Here is a 20245-nt window from a genome sequence, read left to right on the forward strand (position 1 = left end):
AATATCTGAGGCCAGTTGGGTCGTTGTTTTACAACAACTTTATTGGAAACTGTTTACACATATTAACAGTTGAGATAAAAACAGAAACAGAAATCAACACAGAAAACTTCACATTGTATGTTTGATAATCATGAGTGAATGTATATTTCAAACTAAATGACTGAACTCACTGGTTTTCTCAATGGTGACATCATCACTTATATCAGTGTAGTAATCTGGGTTTCCTCTTGTTCCTCTGCAGCGGTAGATTCCTCCTTCAGATACTCTGATATCTCTGTTTTGTTGATCTCTGATTTGAACTTCATAGGGTCTTTGGGTTCGTCTGAACCACTCATATTTCCATCCATCAGAGCTCTGCACAGAGCAGGTCAGTGTCACACTGCCCCCTACTGGTATGATTGTTGTTCCTGCTGTCACTGTGGCCCTGGGTTTATCTACAATTAATTTACAGGAAAAAGTAGAATAGATTGTCACTTGTCTCAGGAAGAAATTTCTTACAGCACTGATCACACTTTAAATATTCACTGAGTAGTTTTGTATAAATGAGTAATCAGCAAATCAGACATATTAGACTGTGTTACAAAATCAAATTCCCTCTGATTTATTACCTGCCTATATTATATAATTTCCTCCTCGCCCTCTGCGGGCGGTCTTCTTTCAAGGTCGGGTCCTCTACCAGAGGCCTGGGAGCTTGAGGGTCTTGTACAGTATCTTTCCTGTTCGTAGGACTGCACTCGTCTGGACAGAGATCTTGGAATTTTGGTTCCTGGGATCTGCTGGAGCCACTTGCCTAGCTTGGGATCACTGCACCTAGCGCTCCGATTACACTACGTCTATTACTAAGGCCGTCTTCTTCCGTTAATCTACCACCCCTATGTCCGGTTGGTTAGGCATCACCATTTTGTGCACCTGTAACTGGAAGTCCCACAGGATCTTAGCTTGGTCATTCTTGACCACCCTACAGGAGGTCTCCCATTTTGGCCTCAGGGCTTCCAGGCCATACTCGGCACAGATGTTTCTGTACACTATGCTGGCCACTTGGTTATGGCGTTCCATGTGTGCCCTGCCTGCTAACATCTTGCACCCCACTGTTATGTGCTGGATTCTCTCAGGGGCATCTTTACACAGCCTGCCCCTGGGGTCTTGCCTGATGTGGCAGACCCCAGCCTCTATGGATCTTGTGTTCAGAGTTTGTGCCTGTGCTGCCCTGATTAGTGCCTCTGTGTTGTCTTTCAGTCCAGCTTTGTCCAGCCACTGGCAGGACTTCTGGATGTCATCCACTTCCTCTATCTGCCGGTTGTACATAACGTGCAGATACTATACTATATTTTCATCCTGTTTATTCATGTCATTATTGTCCTCAGATGATGGAGCAGCAGGTCAGCATTGGTGTCTCTAGACCAGCTGAAACTTCATGACACAAAGTGGTGACAAACTGTCTACAATGAGGCTACTATCAGTGTAGCGACTTCCACAGTCGCTAGAGCCCGGGGATGAAGCCTGCCTATTTGCCTGACGCGCTGTCAACTTTACTTAATAGTGCGAGAGGTGGAATTGTTTGCTTGTTTATTAAAGTGCTTTGAGAGTTTACAGTAATGTCATTGGCTCCTGATTCAGACTCTTACAACGTCACAGGCTCTAATGTAACAAGGCGAAACATGTTGTGCAGCGGTCAACAAAAACTATGGCTACCCAGCCCTCCTCTCTTTCAAAATCAAAACCAGTGAATTACAGACTGACGACGCCCTCTTAATGTCACCGCTAGCACCCACGTGACTCCCATAACAACCAAACAAATAAAAACCCAGTGATCATCAAAATTCAATACATTCAATTATGGCTCCTACAATCAGCTGCAGCTCTTTGTCTAACTAACAATGTAACATGCTTTGCAGACCATTGAATTCATCCTGTGCTGACCATGATGACATTTGTCAAATGGAGATCACACAACAAACATGACTTACTTGATACTGACAATGTGAAGGCTTCACTCCACTCTGTTGAAGAATATGAGTCATCTCTGCGTCGACTCTTACACATGTAGTCTTCACTGCTGGACTCAGAAACACTGAATGTCACATCATTATTGTGTGTCCACTGTGTGGGTGTCCTGGGTCCTCTCCATTTATACTCCCACTCAGTGGTTTCACCTCCTTCCTGCACCTCACATGTCAGAGTGATCGTCTCACCACTGAATATCTGAGGCCAGTTGGGTTGTTGTTTTACAACAACTTTACTGGAAACTGTTTACACATATTAACAGTTGAGATACAAATATAAACATGAAATCAACACAGAAAACTTCACATTGTATGTTTGATAATCATGAGTGAATGTATATTTCAAACTAAATTACTGAACTCACTGGTTTTCTCAATGGTGGCATCATCACTTTTATCAGTGTAGTAATCTGGGTTTCCTCTTGTTCCTCTGCAGCGGTAGATTCCTCCTTCAGATACTCTGATATCTCTGTTTTGTTGATCTCTGATTTGAACTTCATAGGGTCTTTGGGTTCGTCTGAACCACTCATATTTCCATCCATCAGAGCTCTGCACAGAGCAGGTCAGTGTCACACTGCCCCCTACTGGTATGATTGTTGTTCCTGCTGTCACTGTGGCCCTGGGTTTATCTACAATTAATTTACAGGAAAAAGTAGAATAGATTGTCACTTGTCTCAGGAAGAAATTTCTTACAGCACTGATCACACTTTAAATATTCACTGAGTAGTTTTGTATAAATGAGTAATCAGCAAATCAGACATATTAGACTGTGTTACAAAATCAAATTCCCTCTGATTTATTACCTGCCTATATTATATAATTTCCTCCTCGCCCTCTGCGGGCGGTCTTCTTTCAAGGTCGGGTCCTCTACCAGAGGCCTGGGAGCTTGAGGGTCTTGTACAGTATCTTTCCTGTTCGTAGGACTGCACTCGTCTGGACAGAGATCTTGGAATTTTGGTTCCTGGGATCTGCTGGAGCCACTTGCCTAGCTTGGGATCACTGCACCTAGCGCTCCGATTACACTACGTCTATTACTAAGGCCGTCTTCTTCCGTTAATCTACCACCCCTATGTCCGGTTGGTTAGGCATCACCATTTTGTGCACCTGTAACTGGAAGTCCCACAGGATCTTAGCTTAGTCATTCTTGACCACCCTACAGGAGGTCTCCCATTTTGGCCTCAGGGCTTCCAGGCCATACTCGGCACAGATGTTTCTGTACACTATGCTGGCCACTTGGTTATGGCGTTCCATGTGTGCCCTGCCTGCTAACATCTTGCACCCCACTGTTATGTGCTGGATTCTCTCAGGGGCATCTTTACACAGCCTGCCCCTGGGGTCTTGCCTGATGTGGCAGACCCCAGCCTCTATGGATCTTGTGTTCAGAGTTTGTGCCTGTGCTGCCCTGATTAGTGCCTCTGTGTTGTCTTTCAGTCCAGCTTTGTCCAGCCACTGGCAGGACTTCTGGATGTCATCCACTTCCTCTATCTGCCGGTTGTACATAACGTGCAGATACTATACTATATTTTCATCCTGTTTATTCATGTCATTATTGTCCTCAGATGATGGAGCAGCAGGTCAGCATTGGTGTCTCTAGACCAGCTGAAACTTCATGACACAAAGTGGTGACAAACTGTCTACAATGAGGCTACTATCAGTGTAGCGACTTCCACAGTCGCTAGAGCCCGGGGATGAAGCCTGCCTATTTGCCTGACGCGCTGTCAACTTTACTTAATAGTGCGAGAGGTGGAATTGTTTGCTTGTTTATTAAAGTGCTTTGAGAGTTTACAGTAATGTCATTGGCTCCTGATTCAGACTCTTACAACGTCACAGGCTCTAATGTAACAAGGCGAAACATGTTGTGCAGCGGTCAACAAAAACTATGGCTACCCAGCCCTCCTCTCTTTCAAAATCAAAACCAGTGAATTACAGACTGACGACGCCCTCTTAATGTCACCGCTAGCACCCACGTGACTCCCATAACAACCAAACAAATAAAAACCCAGTGATCATCAAAATTCAATACATTCAATTATGGCTCCTACAATCAGCTGCAGCTCTTTGTCTGACTAACAATGTAACATGCTTTGCAGACCATTGAATTCATCCTGTTCTGACCATTATGACATTTGTCAAATGGAGATCACACAACAAACATGACTTACTTGATACTGACAATGTGAAGGCTTCACTCCACTCTGTTGAAGAATATGAGTCATCTCTGCGTCGACTCTTACACATGTAGTCTTCACTGCTGGACTCAGAAACACTGAATGTCACATCATTATTGTGTGTCCACTGTGTGGGTGTCCTGGGTCCTCTCCATTTATACTCCCACTCAGTGGTTTCACCTCCTTCCTGCACCTCACATGTCAGAGTGATCGTCTCACCACTGAATATCTGAGGCCAGTTGGGTTGTTGTTTTACAACAACTTTACTGGAAACTGTTTACACATATTAACAGTTGAGATACAAATATAAACATGAAATCAACACAGAAAACTTCACATTGTATGTTTGATAATCATGAGTGAATGTATATTTCAAACTAAATTACTGAACTCACTGGTTTTCTCAATGGTGGCATCATCACTTTTATCAGTGTAGTAATCTGGGTTTCCTCTTGTTCCTCTGCAGCTGTAGATTCCTCCTTCAGATACTCTGATATCTCTGTTTTGTTGACCTCTGATTTGACCTTCAGAGGTTCTTTGGATTCGTCTGAACCACTCATATTTCCATCCATCAGAGCTCTGCACAGAGCAGGTCAGTGTCACACTGCCCCCTACTGGTATGATTGTTGTTCCTGCTGTCAGCGTGGCCCTGGGTTTATCTGCAATTAATTTACAGGAAAAAGTAGAATAGATTGTCACTTGTCTCAGGAAGAAATTTCTTACAGCACTGATCACACTTTAAATATTCACTGAGTAGTTTTGTATAAATGAGTAATCAGCAAATCAGACATATTAGACTGTGTTACAAAATCAAATTCCCTCTGATTTATTACCTGCCTATATTATATAATTTCCTCCTCGCCCTCTGCGGGCGGTCTTCTTTCAAGGTCAGGTCCTCTACCAGAGGCCTGGGAGCTTGAGGGTCTTGCACAGTATCTTTCCTGTTCGTAGGACTGCACTCGTCTGGACAGAGATCTTGGATGTTGGTTCCTGGGATCTGCTGGAGCCACTTGACTAGCTTGGGATCACTGCACCTAGCGCTCCGATTACCTCTGGGACCCCTGTTACTTTCACCCTCCACATATTCTCAAGGTCTTCTCTGAGCCCTTGTTACTTCTCCATCTTCTTGTGTTCCTTTTTCCTGATGTTGCTGTCATTCGGTATCACTATGTCTATTACTAAAGCCGTCTTCTTCCACTTATCTACCACCCCTATGACCGGTTGGTTAGGCATCACCATTTTGTGCAGCTCTAACTGGAAGTCCCACAGGATCTTAGCTTCGTCATTCTTGACCACCCTACAGGAGGTCTCCCATTTTGGCCTCAGGGCTTCCAGGCCATACTCGGCACAGATGTTTTTGTATACTATGCTGGCCACTTGGTTATGGCGTTCCATGTGTGCCCTGCCTGCTAGCATCTTGCACCCCACTGTTATGTGCTGGATTCTCTCAGGGGCATCTTTACAAAGCCTGCCCCTGGGGTCTTGCCTGATGTGGCAGACCCCAGCCTCTATGGATCTTGTGTTCAGAGTTTGTGCCTGTGCTGCCCTGATTAGTGCCTCTGTGTTGTCTTTCAGTCCAGCTTTGTCCAGCCACTGGCAGGACTTCTGGATGTCATCCACTTCCTCTTTCTGCCGGTTGTACATAACCTGCAGATACTATACTATATTTTCATCCTGTTTATTTATGTCATTATTGTCCTCAGGTGATGGAGCAGCAGGTCAGCATTGGCGTCTCTATACCAGCTGAAGGTTCATGACACAAAGTGGTGACAAACTGTCTACAATGAGGCTACTATCAGCTGCAGCTCTTTGTCTGACTAACAATGTAACATGCTTTGTAGACCATTGAATCCATCCTGTTCTGACCATTATGACATTTGTCAAATGGAGATCACACAACAAACATGACTTACTTGATGCTGACAATGTGATGGATTCACTCCACTCTGTTGAAGAATATGAGTCATCTCTGCGTCGACTCTTACACATGTAGTCTTCACTGCTGGACTCAGAAACACTGAATGTCACATCATTATTGTGTGTCCACTGTGTGGGTGTCCTGGGTCCTCTCCATTTATACTCCCACTCAGTGGTTTCACCTCCTTCCTGCACCTCACATGTCAGAGTTATCGTCTCACCTCTGAATATCTGAGGCCAGTTGGGTCGTTGTTTTACAACAACTTTATTGGAAACTGTTTACACATATTAACAGTTGAGATAAAAACAGAAACATGAAATCAACACAGAAAACTTAACATTGTATGTTTGATAATCATGAGTGAATGTATATTTCAAACTAAATGACTGAACTCACAGGTTATCTCAATGGTGACATCATCACTTCTATCAGTGTAGTAAACTGGGTTTCCTCTTGTTCCTCTGCAGCGGTAGATTCCTCCTTGAGATACTCTGATATCTCTGTTTTGTTGATCTCTGATTTGACCTTCAGAGGTTCTTTGGGTTCGTCTGAACCACTCATATTTCCATCCATCAGAGCTCTGCACAGAGCAGGTCAGTGTCACACTGCCCCCTACTGGTATGATTGTTGTTCCTGCTGTCAGTGTGGCCCTGGGTTTATCTGCAATTAATTTACAGGAAAATGTAAAACAGATTGTCACTTGTCTCAGGAAGAAATTTCTTACAGCACTGATCACACTTTAAATATTTACTCTTAGTAGAAATGACTAATTACTCTGCACGTGACATATTGGACTGTGTTACACAATCAAACTCGCTCTGATTTATTATTTATAAAAAGAGAAATGTCAGATAAAACATTTTTAAATTTCTCATCATATCTGTTTCCCTTTTCATTAATATTTTAATAGTTTCAGTGCACTGAACAACAACCTTTATTTCTGTTGGAGTCTGTTGAGTGTTATCATGAATTTTCAATGTAAAATGTTATTTAGCAGTTGTCATTGAATTATTTAAAATTGAAACATTAAATCAATGAAAATAACTTTCAGTCATTTTAAATGTTTGAATATTGTCATGGATGGCCGATCATAAGTGTTCAGTGCAACGCGTGCTATCTTCCTTTTCCCAAACAATCATTTTGAATATGTTTTTGATAGTAGTTAAAAATACTAAAACACTACTATTAATAGTTCTATTTTAATATAGTACTGTTAAAATTAATTAAAATTTAATAGTAGTAAAATTACTTTATAAACTCTGATAAGAACAAATAGTCTGGGTATAAGAATAATAAACCTCTCCCACACTCCAGAAGAAATGAAAGATGGCAGTCAGTGCACTGTAACTATTGAAATATGATTTTCTGATTTTCACAGATTCAAATAAAGTAATAATAATAATAATAATAATCAAATAATATGATCACTTCTTTCTTGGCTCTTGACGGAGGTGGTCGCACTTTCTCCTTCTTCCTCTCACTTTCCCTTATCTGTCCTGCTTGGCCCTACATAGCAAACAGGTCTGGCCCAGAGCTGGTGTCAAGCCGGCACTGCTGGCTGACTTCTGGCATGGTAAGTGGTATGTCATCCAGATATGGGCCAGACCTGGCAAAGATGGCACTGTCTATGTGATGGCATGCCACATCTGGCTTGATTGTGGTTTGGTTTATGTGGCCCAGGTTCATAGAAAACAGGTCTGGCCCGGATCCGACATCAAGCTGGCACTTCTGACTGACTGCACAGCAAAATCTCCAGTGTTAAATTAACACTAGAGACTGTCTATATGGGTCCACACCTCTGAGTGTTAAATTAACACTTTTGACAGTGTCATATGTTTAAAAGTAACCTAGTCAGTTTTGAAGATTAACAATGGCTAACACTGAGCAGTGCTGATTTTCTAACACTGGAATACTTCTAACATTTTGAGTTATTTTCCAGTGTTAGAAAATCAGCACTGCTCAGTGTTAGCCATTGTTAATCTTCAAAACTGACTAGGTTACTTTTAAACATATAACACTGTCAAAAGTGTTAATTTAACACTCAGAGGTGTGGACCCATATAGACACTCTCTAGTGTTAATTTAACACTGGAGATTTTGCTGGGTGGTGTCATGGCAGAGTGTATGTCAACCAGATGTGGGCCAGGTCTGGCAATGAACTATTTATGAACTATTTATGTTCCTATTTTCTGATCGGAAGGTTAGTGGTTCAATCCCTAGCTCCTCCAGTCTCCATGTCAAGCACTCAGTTTAGAGAAAGTGTGTGATTGGGTGAATATGGCATGTTGTATAGAGCACTTTGAGTAATCTGTTAGATGAGATTCTATTAAAGAATCAGTCCATTCACTATCTGACCAGAGTTTTGTCATGTTACTTTTGCACTATTATGTTCCGGCACATGTTATTATTACATGGCTTGATTAAGGTACACATTAGGCTGACATCAGGGCCAGCACAGGGCCAGCAGTGTGTCTGCAACTGGCCCGTGGCTGCACACAACTTACACATGGCCCACATACCGCAAAGAATGACGGCCATTTGGTGGCCCGGTTCAGGTTTGCCAGAGATGATCCACATATGGGCCAGCACAGGGCCACCAGTGTGTCTACAACTAGCCTTGTGCTGGCCCATGTGTGGGCAGCGCTCGCTCCTGCTTCCTGTCAGTCAACTCAAATCAATTCTAACTCACCCTGTTCCTGGCTTTGTTCACCAAATCAAAAAGCTGGTTCTCTCCTGATGGATAATCAGCCCCCTACGTTTACCATAGACACCTGTTTCTCTCAGCTACTGGTGTCTGTGAAAGTAAACTCCTGATAAGTTTGTCAGTTCTTGTCTGTGTCTGGATTTTGATTCAGCCGTGACAACACATAAACAGAAAGATACAGGAGATACATCAATGCTGTTCATACTTTGTAAACAGGAAGAAAAAAAACTGTCGTACCTTCAGCATTTACATCGAAGAGTGTACTGAGCACTGAAATCAAGATTGAAACATCATCAAAACAGCAGCAAATCAACTCACTATGAAGTAAAAGATTTTTTAACCTCCTAGGACATTTTGGGTTATTTAGACCAAAATACTCAATTTTGCTCTACAAGGGCCTGATATTCACTTACGACATTATACTGCTACTGTTCTATCAAAATTATAAACAAATATCCTCATAGGTGGCTCTTATTTTTTATTAAAAACAAAAATAAGGCAAAAAAAAAAATCTGTTAATTCTTTGTTTTTACATTCATCGGGCCCCAATGTGACCAAATATCAAAGAGAACTTTAAAATGCATGCTGTGGAAGAGTTCAGGTCTTAGGAGGTTAAAGTAAATTTTCAGATCGGAGACTCATCCTCAAATTTCTTTGCTTATATGCTCTAAACTAGTAATGTAAAACAGCAGTGTTTCCAACGCAATACCCTGCTTTAAATGGACATAAGGTAATACCATTCGAATTCTCAGAGACTTGTTAACCACCTCATACACTTTAATTTACACCAATATAGTTTCTTAAATTGGTCACAAGAGAAAGTCAGTGATGTACTTACAGAATAACTCCAGCATGCAGAGCAAAGAGCGCTTCATCCTCACATCCAGCTCTGCAGCTCTCTGATGCACAGCTAAGCTTTCAGTGTTTTACTTTCACAAATAAGCAGAAGAAAGAGATGCTGTGCTTAATATAGATGAGACCGTAACTTCTTCTTCTCAGTGGCTTCCATGCTTCCTTCCCTTTTACTCTGAGCTCAACCATCTGCTATAACTTCAGCCGCATCAGTGTTTACGTTTCCTGTCCATTCAGAACATTCAAGCTTGTTCTCAGTGTTGTTCTCTTTCTCTGCGTTATAAAATAACAGTTCTGTTACTTCAAGTCAGGCAAAGCTTTCATTTAGGTTTAGTTTTACTTCTGTCTTCTTTAGAAACTCACTTTTTTCCCATACAAAAAAAGTCATACAACCCCATACATTTAGATTGCTATAATTCTGGAATATTTGTCTGGGTTTTTGAGACTGTCAGTGGCCGGATGGCAGCATATCATTTATTTCTGGCTGTCCTGAGCAGGTTCATGCAAAACATGCTGGGCCATAGTTGAGGTGAACAAACTTGCTTTGACATAATTAGACCAAAGAATATGCCTATAACAGGAAACAAGGTTAAGATACTCCCTTTTAAGTTGCAGGAAAAAAATAGACTTTTAGCTTGTTTTTTGTACTATTACAATGGAAAACATCCTTTCACTTCTGCTTTGATATGTAAATGTTTTCATCTTGTGGTTGAATTTTGGTTAGAAGGTGGTTGTGACCGGATTATTTATGTGGCTGAACTGATGGAAATGAGATGCAGTTTTTACAAACCAGAGGAATAAATGAACCAACGCACAAATTCATTTTCTTGCTTGCTAAATTGCAATGGTACAGATGCACACAGACCTTATTTGGTGGGTAAATGTGCCAAATAAAATACCAAAACACAATAATCAATATCTTTCTGCCAAAAACTATATATTTCTTAACTGAAAACAAAGCATAGCACTCAGTAACGTAAGCCATTGCCATGCTTCTTTGCTATTCTACCATGTACCATGTGTTCACGTGTTCCTTGTTTGCACTTCTAAGGTAGTTTCTAGTACCAGGTTCTCGACTCTAAAGCAGCCACCAAAAATCAGGATCTTATAGATCCAACACTATTAAAAGATTTGAACTTTATTAACAATTTATTGAATAGTATGTTTTTGAATTTTATAGCAGTACTAACTTTAAAAGTTGAAAGCATATTGAGAAATACACAAAGCAAAAACCATGTATTGCCTCATTATGCTAAACGGTTGACTGAATTTTCTGTTCCCCTTTACACAAAAAAAGATGTGATATGTCAGGGATAAGATGCCACCATATACTCACTAGAGGTTATGTGCGAGCAGACGACAAATGTGTTTAGTGCATGTGCAATCAGTTTTTATTTTGAATTATATAGCAGACATTATTATTATTAGACATTATTTGGGGCGACTGTGGCTCAGGGAAGCGTATCTGTAACCGGAAGGTTGCCGGTTCGATCCCCGGGCTCTCTGTCCTAGTCGTTGTGTCCTTGTGCAAGACACTTTACCCTACTGCCTACTGGTGTTGGGCCGATGGCGCGATATGGCAGCCTCGCTTCTGTCAGTCTGCCCCAGGGCAGCTGTGGCTACAACTGTAGCTTGCCTCCACCAGTGTATGAATGTGAGAGTGAATGAATAGTGGTATTGTAAAGCGCTTTGGGTGCCTAGAAAAGCGCTATATAAATCCAATCCATTATTATTATTATTATATATAGTAACTAAAGCACATCATTTGCAAAATAAAACAGAAAAAAGGAAGTGGCTAGTCAGTAATTAATGTCTGCAGCAACGTGATGACAGATGAGAGTGGAGTTTTAAAAACTTGGTATCTTGAGTTCTGCCTATGATCTATCTCTGCTATCAGCTGTCAGGGCTCAATCGTGTTCTTTGGAAGGCTGTACAAATTCAGCTCAAACTGTTCTTCCTCTTTTTGGTTTAGTAGGCCAGAGAAAAAATGATAAAGTCACTGTGTTTTTTACTTAGCAGATACACAATACACAATTACTTTAAGTTGCACTTGAATTTATTTTCACAGGCATAATAACTCTGTGAAAGGCCTGTACCAAATAAGCACATTCATTTCCTCAGCCAACAATTATGTTCAGTGGAATAAGTGGTAGCAAAGTTTCAGTCCGTGGTGGTTGGGTGTGGTTTGTGGTTCAGCTGCAGGGAAGGGGTGGTGCAGTGGGTTCAGGGGGAATGCCAGAGGAGGCTGACCAGCACAACTGCTAGGCATCCACTAATATTCTATCCTGTTTTACACAGTAGCAGGCCTGGAACTGATATGTGTGTGATTTCTGGAAGGAAACTGTCTGAGACTCTATGTGTGTACAGTGGGAGATGTGCTACAAACAGACTGATTATAATCACAAGCCAAAGAAAGCTTATTCACCACAACAGTAATTCATCACTCACTATAGCAGCTTAAATAAACTCAGAACTTTCTACTAACCACACATCAGAGCCAGGCTGATGTGTGAGCTACGGCTGATAAAAGACAGAGTACATGCTTACTGTATTGCTATGATGGTTTCTAGAGCATGTATGACTTTTGTTGCCATGGAAACCCTGGCAACCCTGGCCCATTGGCTCCAACAAGAGAGGGAGACTGACCGAGGTGATAACTAAGTAAGAATAGATTAATGGCAATATAAATAAAGAAAACATGTTTGCCAGCAGGTCAGTAGTGTAAAGCATGCATGTATGTGTGGCAGAGTGTAAAAATAGCAAAATAACTCAAGAAATCATGCTGCAGTTAAGCACGATCAAGTAAGGATGTGGATGCCAAAGTCAGGACAGAGAGAAGCCTTCATAGCCAAGCTCACTGGGTCCAGGTGCAGCTCATGCAGGTAGTTAGCCTCCAGCAGAACAAAGCACAGTACAAACAACATAAATCTAAGACTGAGGGCACAAAAGGCCAAGGGGTCATCACACTTCTAAGGCATGTGCTAAATTTAAGTGAATAAGGAGATTCAGTTTTACAGACTCATCTGCAAAAAAAAAAGAAAAAAAAAAGGAATGCTGCATGGAATGTAAATCTAAAAAAAGAGAGAATTGTGATTTGAAAATCTTATAAATCCATATATTATTTACAAACAAGCATGCTTAAATGTTTAATTGTTTAAAGTGATATATTTCATTTAATTTTACTATGTTGTTCAAATATTTGTTATGATCTCTATGTCTTGGACACAGGGTTTAGATTTTCATAGGATTTTTATGGTTCATCTAGTTTTGTATTTTTTATAATCTTTGTATAATGGTACTATGTTCTATATGATAGATATATTGATAGTCTTTAGTTTATAATGATAGTTGTTGTTTGTTTGTTTTTTTTTTGGGGGGGGGGGGGTTGCTTTCCTTATGAGTTTGTTATCAGTGCCTTTAGTTCCTTGACTTCTTTATTTAAATGATTGTTTATCCCCTTTAGTATTCCCATTCTGTCCCTCCAGTCTTGTCTCCTTGTTTGTTTATCTTCTGTCTCTATATGGTCTTCTGGTCTCATCTTATCTTCCTGTCTTATTTTGATCTCTTGTGTCCATAGTGCTTTGTGTTTAGTTAGATTGGTTTTAGCTGTCCTCCCACCTGTCTTCCTTGTCCTTTGCCATGTTTTCTTTTATGTTTGTGTCTGTCCTTGTGTTTGTGTTTTGTTGCAAGAGGTGTAGTTTCAGATTATTTGGACCTGACCTGCTGTTTGTTGTATTTATTAAGGAGCTCAGCAGTAAAGCTGTTTTTGACTTTTACTTCTTGTCTCCTTAGATATGCATTAAGGGAGAATATTTAGAGAATATTTAAGTGGCAGAGTTTCACCAACTTGCAGAAAACTATATCTACAAAACGCAGAACCATTCCAGAATAATTTTTGTCAGCTTAAAATTGTGAAGACTGTGAATATATGATCATAAAAATACATAATGTCTAAATATTCACAAAGACTATAGAAACTGCATACAAGGACAACACTGAAATCTGGCATGAAAATCACAGTATGATTGTATTAACAGGAAATTTTCCAGGTTAAAAGTAGAGACACTTCATATAAGATAGATTCAGTTTGCATTTCACTGTGGTGTTCTTCTTTGTCCTTTTCAAACACAAATTCAAAATGACTTAAATGCTGTCTTGCTGGCATAATAATAGCTGAGCTATCTGACACAACCTGCAATCCAGCTGCCAGCAAGTAGGGGAGGGAGGGAAACATACAGATTTTCCAAAGACTGATTTTTGCTGTTGGTGATGTTTGAGTTTGTTTGTTGGCAACAATAGAAATGGGGAAATACACTAATGTAACCTGCTGTTTATGGTATATTATTTGTTGTTTATATACTGCCTATACAAGTTTCAATAGCTATTCAGCAGGGTGGCTTTGACATATAAAGGTTTGAAAAAAAAAACATGGGGAAAATATTGAAAAGACCAGATTTATTTTTATTTTTTAAACAGACTCATACAGGCTGTTTCAGTGTGAGGAGTTTCAGTTTTACGACATGTCACATTTTTTGTTGCTTTTTTTCCACCTTCCATGTCTCAGCACCACAATGACCACAATTATTTTTCATTGCTTTTCACAGTGTCATGCATTCTTAAATGTAACAGTGATAATTATCAAAGTGATTTTTCCACTGTGCTTTTTGTCTGAACTCCTTGTTTACTCTCTGCTATGTGCTGATACCATGAAAAAAGACATCTCATAAACAGAAGGCTTTTCGTTGAAACCACATGCTTAGTTTCCCCATTTTGGGGAAATCATGAGGCTTTTCGGTTGATAAAAATAAGCCAGAGGCAAAATAGGAAGTAACCAATAAAGGCCTTTTACACCCAAAAGAGTAGCAAATAAAAACATTTATTTTATTCACAATATATAAAATGACTCTAAAAAGAGGTAAAAGATAAATCCCTCTCAAATAGATATAATAAAACTAAGACAGGACAAACAAAATAACTAAAGTAAAATGGACAGAGCAAGCTTGAAGTCCAGCAGTATCCTGTTTTCATGGCAACAAAAGTCATGGCAAACAACTCTGACTTTAAGTTGCGCTATATAAGAAACTAAATATATGATCACATATTTCAAACTATTTTTTTTGCAGCTGTTGGAACAGGATACATTCAAAGTTTTATACAAAACCTTTAACAATGAATATATATATATATTTTTTTTTTTAAAAAGTATATTTTAAAAATATATAATCTTCATAAAAATGAGAGCATAGATTTAAATAAAAAATATCAGAGGAGCAAGAGTGGGTTCATAAAAAGCTTCTTCTTGGCTTTGCTGCTACAGCTCTCCTCACTGACCTGTAAGACAAGCACAAAGAGACAAAGTGATTTCCAACATGTAAAGATATTATGAGCTGAAGACATTTAATAATGTGAAGAATAAATCAGCCTGCATGGCAGCAGAATTACTGAGAGAGCTTCCTGATGTGACTTCAGAATAAACTGCTGCATCAGCTGCAGGACTTGATTTTCCTGTGAATGAAGAGAAGATCATTGAAAACAATAATATCATTAACCAGGAGGAAACTGGATGTCTCCACTGATGCAAAGACAATTGAGTATGATAGATTTTAATCAGCTGATGAATTGTGAATACATAAATATAAACTGTAAAATAAACAGATTTACATTGTAAGAGCAGATAAACATGTTGAACAATATTCAGTGGAGATGATGGCAGACTTTGCTCACCTTTGTTTTTCTTGGCTTTTTCTTTTTTGGCCTGTTTGACCTCAGCATACATCAGACTGTCCTCTAAAAGAGACGTCAGAGCTCAGGACACATTTGTTCAGCACATATATGATACAAAGATGTTGGATACACATGGAATTTAAACTTTTTGCAACTACAGTGAAAGAAATCTAAGTGAAATCATTTGTTGCCTGTGACACTTCAGCTTTGCATGTGTGTTTTGTGATTGAGGTCTGAGTCAGAATCTGTGGATGCTGTGATTCAGTAAAGCTGAAACACTGATCAGTAAGTGAATAACTAAACTCCATGTTGACCTATAATTACCTGCAATATAATGATGTGATGACACATTCAAGTACAAACACTGAATGAGACTGTTGTGACTGTACCTGCAGCTCCTGTCTTCACCTCAGAGTAAATAACACACTCTTCTGGTTTGTGATGCTTCCCTGTTAAGATGATCAGATTAATTCACAAAAGAAAATAATTAATACAATTTTTTCCCCCACACAATGTGTGCTTTGCATACTCCTCTTTTCAAAATCTTTAAGCTTAATGAGAGAATATGTGACATCTCGGGTTTCATCTGGAACTGCAATAAAAAAAAGAAAAGACAAAGAAAAAGTTAAATGTTTATAAACATATCACGAGATAGTCTTCTTAAATTTCACACCTTTTTCATATCTAGGTGTTGCGTGCTTTTCGAACTGGAGTACACCAATTTCACTGTATTCAACTTGTGTGATTACATAAAGATAACAGTAGTATTAGTATATGTGTGAATAATTAAAGTGTGTGTAGTAAATAAACTCTCTAATACAGAGTGAAAAGAAGAGGCTCTTACACTTGGACTGTCTGCAGCAATACAACAAGAGCAGGAGAATAATAATGAGAGAGACTCCACTAACCAGTCCAACCATCAACCACACAGGAGATGAAGAGCTGTCAGCTCCTGACACAGTTACGTAACAAAAAACAGAAATTAATTAATAAATTATAATCTTATAAATAAATACATTCATAAAATAGAGCCAAGTGACTTTGAGACTTAAATCAGACAATCTAACGTTCCTTCTCAGTCATTGGTTTATAAAACTCCATCACATGTTTTGATCCTGCTCACCTTTAACTGACATCCAGCTCTGTGCTGACTCTCTTCCTGAGTACTGACACTTGTAGAAACCTTCATCAGACTTTGACACTGCAGAGATCTTCAGCTCCCCTCGGGGATCATTTTCAATAAGTTTGTCATTGTGATAGAAAAACACATTGGAAAGTATTTTTTGTGTTCTTAAACTGCAGCTCAGACTAACAGAAGCTCCCTCAGTCACAGGATGAACAGGACTCACCAGGATAGGACCATTACCATCATCTGTGACACAATCACACACAATTGTTTCAGTCACATCAGCTGGTGCACACTTTGAGAAAAAGCTGACAAACAATAATAAGAACAGATTGTACAAATGCTTTTCATCATGAAGATCTGATCTTGTGTGTTTAAAACTGCTGTATGTGTTTTATTTTTCCCACATGAAATGACTTCACATACAGCAAAGCTGGGACAAATGTTCATGTGACGTCTAAATCATCCAAATCCAAGTAGTAAATGTATAATAACATACTCTGTACAGTGATGTTGACTGCACTGCTGAACTCTCCTGATCCAGACTCACACCAGTACACTGCAGTATCTGACTCTGATGTGTTGATGTCACATGTGGATCCAGTCATTCTCCTACAGTCAGAGTACAGTCGGCCGTCCTCAGAGAACTTCCTCACTCTCCACTCAGTGAAGTTTCCCTCACAGGTCAGTGAGACAGAGTCAGAGGTGAAGTGTTGCACTCTGTCAGGACTCACTGTGAGAGACGCTGCTGAATGAACATCTGGAAACGACATGCAGTGAAGAGACAAAGCTCACAGATGTTAGGAACAAAAAATGTCAAATTAGTATTAGAAAAAAAATAATGAGCTGAACCTTGGTGGATTACAGTGATGACACAACTTATTAGACAGAATCAAACTGACCTGCAGACCAGACAAACTTTGGTTGACTGTGATCAGTGTGATACTCTGGGTCTCCTCTTCCAGCTCTGCACACATATCCTGCTGTGTGTGTCTGTCCATGAATGATGTAGGAGTCCTGTGCAGTCCCACTGCCATCAGGTAGCAGCTCATAACTGGAGGATTTCTCTGATAGATCAGGAACAGCTTTATACCAGTAGAAGCTCCATCCTGCAGACGGATGTTCAACCTCACAGTTCAGAGTTACTGAGGCTCCAGGACTCAGCCATGATGGAGACACAGTGAGGACAGATCCTGTTGGAAAGTAATGAATATTATTTCGTCAGGCTCACTCTCCATTTTTTCTCAATGCTTTTCTCAGGGTTTTTTTCCCCCAATATGTTTTCCTTTTTTATGTTCTGTTAATCTGTGATATTTATGTTTCATATTTGTATTCTTGTGAAAATTAATATATTTTACTTGACTAGAGAGCACTTTTAGTCAGTTCCCATGGACTCTACATTTTACATGACTGTTCGTGTTCAACAATTTCCAATAAGAGCCGTTACCGTGAAATATAATTTTGTTTTTCCTTCATAGTAATCCTCAGTCATCAATCTATTTAACATTGTTGGTGAATACAAACTGACCAGTTTTCCCAATCCTGACTGACTGGCTGTCCTCTGTGTAGTAAACTGGGTTTCCTCTTCCTCCTCTGCACCTGTAGAGTCCTTCCTGTGAGACACTGATTTGTCCATTTGAGTGAAAAACTGCATCTTGTGTGGTCAGGGCTTCAGAGGATTTCTCATCTCTGTACCAGTAGTATTTCCATCCAGATGATGATGATGGGTTCACAGAGCAGCTCAGTGTCACACTGCCCCCTACTGGTATGATTAAACTTTGTGCTGTCAGTTTGGCTTTGGGTTTACTTGCTGTTGAGGTGACAGGAAAAAGTACATCAGTACATCACAAAATACAAATGTTGCACAAACAAATTGCTTTTAGATATTTTGTGTCCTGTGTTGGATTTTTTCTGCCTTGTGAATAGCATCTGATGCAGACCCATGTATTTATTTATATATTTGTATAATAATAATAATAATAATAATAATAATAATAATAATAATAATAATAATAAGAACAAAGTTACCATTAATAGTCAGAGTTCACAGATAGTAACTTTCACATTTAGCTCAAAAGTGCAGCTTTCCAAGTCTTAATGCAAATTTGCATCAGACAAACGTGTTAAAAGAAGGCCCTTTCCATTGTGATGCAGACCCAGTTTTCTGTTCCATTACAGAGCCTATAACACCTTCAGACAGACCTGGATCAGTGTCACAGTTATCTGGGTTGAGACACTTATATAGATGATTTTCAGTGAAAACATGTTCAGATTCTGAATTAATGTAAAAGCACTTAATAAGTACACAAAATGGCAAATTAATATTGAATTCTGATTTTCACGCTTTTAAAAACACAAACTACTGCAGATTAACTGGCTCCACTCTGAGGTTTGATTTTGTGAATGAGGAACTGAAACCCAGTGTTAGTCAGCTGGTTCAACTGGAGCAGAAGAGGATGAGTCAGGGAGAAACTCTGAGTTTGTTAAAGAAAACCTGTCAGAAGCCTGTTACCATGGTAACTTGGTAACCTAACTCAGAGTTAGGGTAAGTTAACTGTCTTTCTGGAACAGAAACCCAGGGTCTCTCTTATCAGACAAACTCACAGTTTACAGAGAATGTTGTTAGCACAGATCACATAATGATCCATTTCAGTTTAACAGAAAACTAAAAATTCAACTCAGACCACTCTAGAAACAGAACAAACAGATTCAGGTCTTTCAGTTTGTTACTTTTGGAAATTACCGGTTTCAGTAATGGTGACTTCATTGCTCTCTTCTGTGAAGTAAACTGGATCTCCTCTCCCTCCTCTGCAGTGGTACAGACCTCCTTGTGAGACACTAATAACTCTGTTTGTTTCACCTTCTCTTATGAGCTGGATTTCAGAGGAGACTGAATCACTTCTGAACCAATAAACATTCCAGCCAGCAGAGCCCTCCACAGAGCAGTTCAGTGTCACACTGCCCCCTGCTGGTATGACTGAACTTTGTGCTGTCAGTGTGGCTCTGCATTTACTTGCTGTTGAGGTTACAGGAAAAGAGAAATATCAGATTTTCACTTGCTTCAGGAAGAACTTTGTTATAGAAATAATAATAATAACTTCTTTTTAAAAGTGCCTTTCAAATACCCAACAACACTTAACAATAGAATAAAACACATAATAGAACAATGACAAAATGAAGAACAACTTCGAGACAGAGAGATTCCCACACCCTGGGAGCAGATCAACTGAAAGCTCTGGTTTCCATGGTGCTGAGATGGAAAGAAGGCACAACAAGTTGGATGTGAGCAGGCAGAAGAGGTGGTGCTTATCAGGTTAGAAAGTTAGGGAGGAGCGAGGTTATGACGGGCCTTGAAGGTGAGCAGAAGAATTTTGTTTACTATCCGGACATAGGACATAGGACATAATCGGTTAATGTTGCGTAGATGGAAATGGGCAGAACAAGTGAGATTATTGATGTGAGATTTATAAGATAATAAACTGTCTAGGATGACACCAAGGCTCTTAACTTGAGGTGAAGGGAAAAATGTGGAGTCATCAATAGTGAGTGAGAATAAGTGTGTCAGAGATGCCAAGAGAGGAAAGTCTGTTTAGAAGGATGGCGTGAGAGATAGTGTCGAAGGCTGAGCTCACATCCAAAAGGACAAGAATGTTGAGAAAACAAGAGTCAGCTCTGAGTATTCTGAGAAAAGATCACACTTTACACATTCACTCAGTCATTTAGCTTCTAGCACCAAATAGAAAATATTTAC

The 20245-nt window shown here is 39.7% G+C and overlaps 2 protein-coding genes across 2 annotated transcripts in view; both read right to left on the reverse strand.

Moving 5' to 3' along the window:
- The window catches only part of LOC146636215 (Fc receptor-like protein 5), a 54901-nt gene extending 45207 nt beyond the window's left edge, over nt 1-9694 (reverse strand). The window contains exons 1-10 of the mRNA XM_085349476.1: nt 9631-9694; nt 9030-9062; nt 6486-6749; nt 6085-6363; nt 5912-5914; nt 4567-4830; nt 4166-4444; nt 2369-2632; nt 1968-2246; nt 171-434 (exon numbers count right to left, since the gene is read on the reverse strand). Coding sequence (XP_085205602.1) covers nt 171-434; nt 1968-2246; nt 2369-2632; nt 4166-4444; nt 4567-4830; nt 5912-5914; nt 6085-6363; nt 6486-6749; nt 9030-9062; nt 9631-9667 — 1966 coding nt within the window. The 5' untranslated portion in view covers nt 9668-9694. The remainder of the gene's footprint in view (nt 1-170; nt 435-1967; nt 2247-2368; nt 2633-4165; nt 4445-4566; nt 4831-5911; nt 5915-6084; nt 6364-6485; nt 6750-9029; nt 9063-9630) is intronic.
- Nucleotides 9695-14967: 5273 nt separating this feature from the next.
- Nucleotides 14968-18148, reverse strand: LOC146636217 (sialoadhesin-like). Its single transcript, XM_085350297.1, has 8 exons — nt 18046-18148; nt 17397-17687; nt 16997-17254; nt 16492-16737; nt 16213-16317; nt 15898-15960; nt 15369-15431; nt 14968-14975 (listed from the first exon to the last, which is right to left on the reverse strand). Exons 1-8 carry the CDS (start codon nt 18146-18148, stop codon nt 14968-14970), a joined length of 1137 nt encoding a protein of 378 aa, XP_085206423.1.
- Nucleotides 18149-20245: the final 2097 nt, after the last annotated feature.

This window comes from Diplotaxodon limnothrissa, linkage group LG3 (genome assembly GCF_057381915.1).
Source record: "Diplotaxodon limnothrissa isolate DT_005_m linkage group LG3, D_limnothrissa_male_GT1.1, whole genome shotgun sequence".
NCBI lineage: Eukaryota > Metazoa > Chordata > Actinopteri > Cichliformes > Cichlidae > Diplotaxodon > Diplotaxodon limnothrissa.

Coding starts and splice junctions, on each gene's coding strand:
- LOC146636217 (XM_085350297.1), bottom strand. CDS start 18,148: ATGCAGTTTTTCACTCAAATGGACAAATCAGTGTCTCACAGGAAGGAC. Junction 16,318..16,491: donor GAGCTGGATGTCAGTTAAAG/GTGAGCAGGATC, acceptor CTGTGTCAGGAG/CTGACAGCTCTTCATCTCCT. Junction 15,961..16,212: donor TTGCTGCAGACAGTCCAAGT/GTAAGAGCCTCT, acceptor TTTTTATTGCAG/TTCCAGATGAAACCCGAGAT.